Below are 2447 nucleotides of genomic sequence, written 5' to 3'. Positions count from 1 at the left end.
GGTCGACTGAACCTTAAGGTCATGCTAAGGTCATTTTGCATTATGATTTGCTTTGAGCTTACAAGATAAATCATGCATGTGTTGTGTGTGCTTATTACAAACCAAATGTCCTAATTACTATTATAGACCAAATAGACCACTAAATATATTACAACTTGAAAAACACAAACTGGTCTTCAAGCTTTAAGCTTTTCACATGCCATCAATGTGTCTGCTAATATAAACCTGCACATGAACTAGATACTCATTAGATACAGGAATATTTGTCATTATCAAAATTAGGCGTGACCTATAAGGTCAACAGAATATAAAACAATTCCGATAAAGTGTGATAATACAAGTGCCATAAATATATCTAAGAATCCAATTTCACACTCAAGAACTAAGCATATAGACATAAGACATCATTTTTTGAGAGATCATGTTCAAAAGGAAGATATAATTCTTGAATTTATAAGTACAAGTGATCAATGGGATGATATTTTTACAAAACATCTATGTGAAGATAGATTTATACATAATAGGAGGGAACTTGGCTTAATTCACAGCAGAGAAGTGACTTAAGAGTAAAATTATACACTTTAGATGTCTGATGTTCACACCCCAGACGTCTGAACACAGTAGCAGAAGAGTTCAGATGATTGAACCTAGGGCTTCAGACGACTGAACTCATACTAACTTTTAAACTTTCAGGTTTCTCAGACTTCAGTCGTCTGTACTTAACCTCAGTCATCTGAAGTCGCAGGATATATATATTTTCAATTGCACTAAACCCTAAGTTCAGACTTCTGAAGTTCTTTGCCTCATTCTTCCGAACTCCAAACTCTTTATTTTCCCTCACTTTCTCTTCACTTCATCATTTCTACCCTGGTTTCTACATATCTATATCTCCATGCCTCGAACCAAGCAGAATGCGAACAAAGGTTCTTCTTCAGGCAGAGAAATCCAAAATATTGATAAGTGGTTAGTTGCTCCTCGAGCTCAAATCCATTATCAAAATTCCTTGAGTTCTATAGAAACTATCTTAGGTAAAGTTCTAGATGTATCATTCTTTGTCACTGAATTTCCTAATATTCTTAACTTGTTTCGTGCTATTGGATGGTATGAATTTATCATTCAACAACCTAAGGGTTGTTTTCCTCATTTAGTCAAAATCTTCTATGCAAATATGCAATATGAACATGGGATTTACACTTCCAAAGTTAAAGGAACAAAAATTTTGTTGAATTCTGAAATATTATCTCCTATTTTCAAAATTGCTCCAGGAGATTTTAATTGTCCTGCGTTTACTCAGTCTTGGATCTTAGAACGAGGATTCACTCCTGCAGAATTTCTTCCTATGATTATGGAACGTGAGCCTATTTATTTTGCACATCCTCCACTTTGCAAGCAATTGAATTTAAAAAGCCAAACTCTTCATAAGATCATTTCCACTAATATCTTACCAAAACAAGGTTCTTTTGATCATCTCTCTTATATCGAATGCTTTGTTCTTTGGTGTCTACTTAAAGGTAAGAAATTAGATTTGGCTAGTTTGATTGTTCGTTGGATGTGGACTAAGTTGGAATCAAATCGAGTTATTCTTCCTTATGGAGGACTTCTTACACTTCTCTTTACTCAACTTAATGTTACCAATGTTTCTGAGTTTTTCATAAAAAGGACTCAATATGATTTTTTTAATGAAACTTCTCTTAAACAAATGGGCTATGATAAGGGAAGTACTAGATGGTATTTGAAAGCTGCTAAGTCTATACAAGCATCACCTGCATCTACAGCAGCTTCAGCTTCAGCCTCAGCCTCTGCTCCAGTATCAACAGCAGCTCAATCCTCTTCGACACAAGAACTTGGCTAATCTTCAGAAGCACCTTCTTGGTTTTTATCCTTTCAACAAGATTTTTCTAGTTTTTCTTCTGAAGTATGCACTGGTCTTCAGAATATCAAGGCCAAAGTCACATCACTTGATAAACGGGTCACTCTTATAGAGCAATATCATGCCAAAACTTCTAAGAGCAGTGATCCCATGGACATTAGCTCTGCTCATCAGAGTACAAATGATGATGATGGAGATGATGATGATGGTGATGATGATGGTAGTGATAATGATGATGCAAATGATGATGATGAAGGAAATTCTAAAAATGAAGGTGATGAAGAAAACACTGAAGAAGAAGGGACTCAAGAAGAAGGAGGATAAGAAGCAGAAAAAGGAGATGATTATGTAGAAGAAGACTAGGATAGCTCGATGTTCTCTAGTTTAGGTTTCTATGTAACTTTTTGTTTTTAAAAGAATCACAGCTTATGTATTCCTGCTTCAATGTAACTTTTTGATGAATGGGACACACACACACACACACACACACATATATATATATATATATATATATATATATATATATTATCTTCTCAGCACATTTTTGTTTGGCTCTTTATAATTGGCTTATTCTTTT

At 34.6% G+C, this 2447-nt stretch overlaps 1 protein-coding gene across 1 annotated transcript; it reads left to right on the top strand.

The window, feature by feature from the left end:
• Nucleotides 1-1699: 1699 nt before the first annotated feature.
• On the top strand, nt 1700-2194 carry LOC131160439 (DNA polymerase II subunit B4-like). Its single transcript, XM_058116160.1, has 2 exons — nt 1700-1807; nt 1934-2194. The coding sequence occupies exons 1-2, from the start codon at nt 1700-1702 to the stop codon at nt 2192-2194; spliced, it is 369 nt and encodes a 122-aa protein (XP_057972143.1).
• The last annotated feature ends 253 nt before the right edge of the window (nt 2195-2447 follow it).

This window comes from Malania oleifera, chromosome 1, assembly GCF_029873635.1.
Source record: "Malania oleifera isolate guangnan ecotype guangnan chromosome 1, ASM2987363v1, whole genome shotgun sequence".
NCBI classification, from domain to species: domain Eukaryota; kingdom Viridiplantae; phylum Streptophyta; class Magnoliopsida; order Santalales; family Ximeniaceae; genus Malania; species Malania oleifera.
This window is presented reverse-complemented; position numbering and strand designations above follow the sequence as displayed.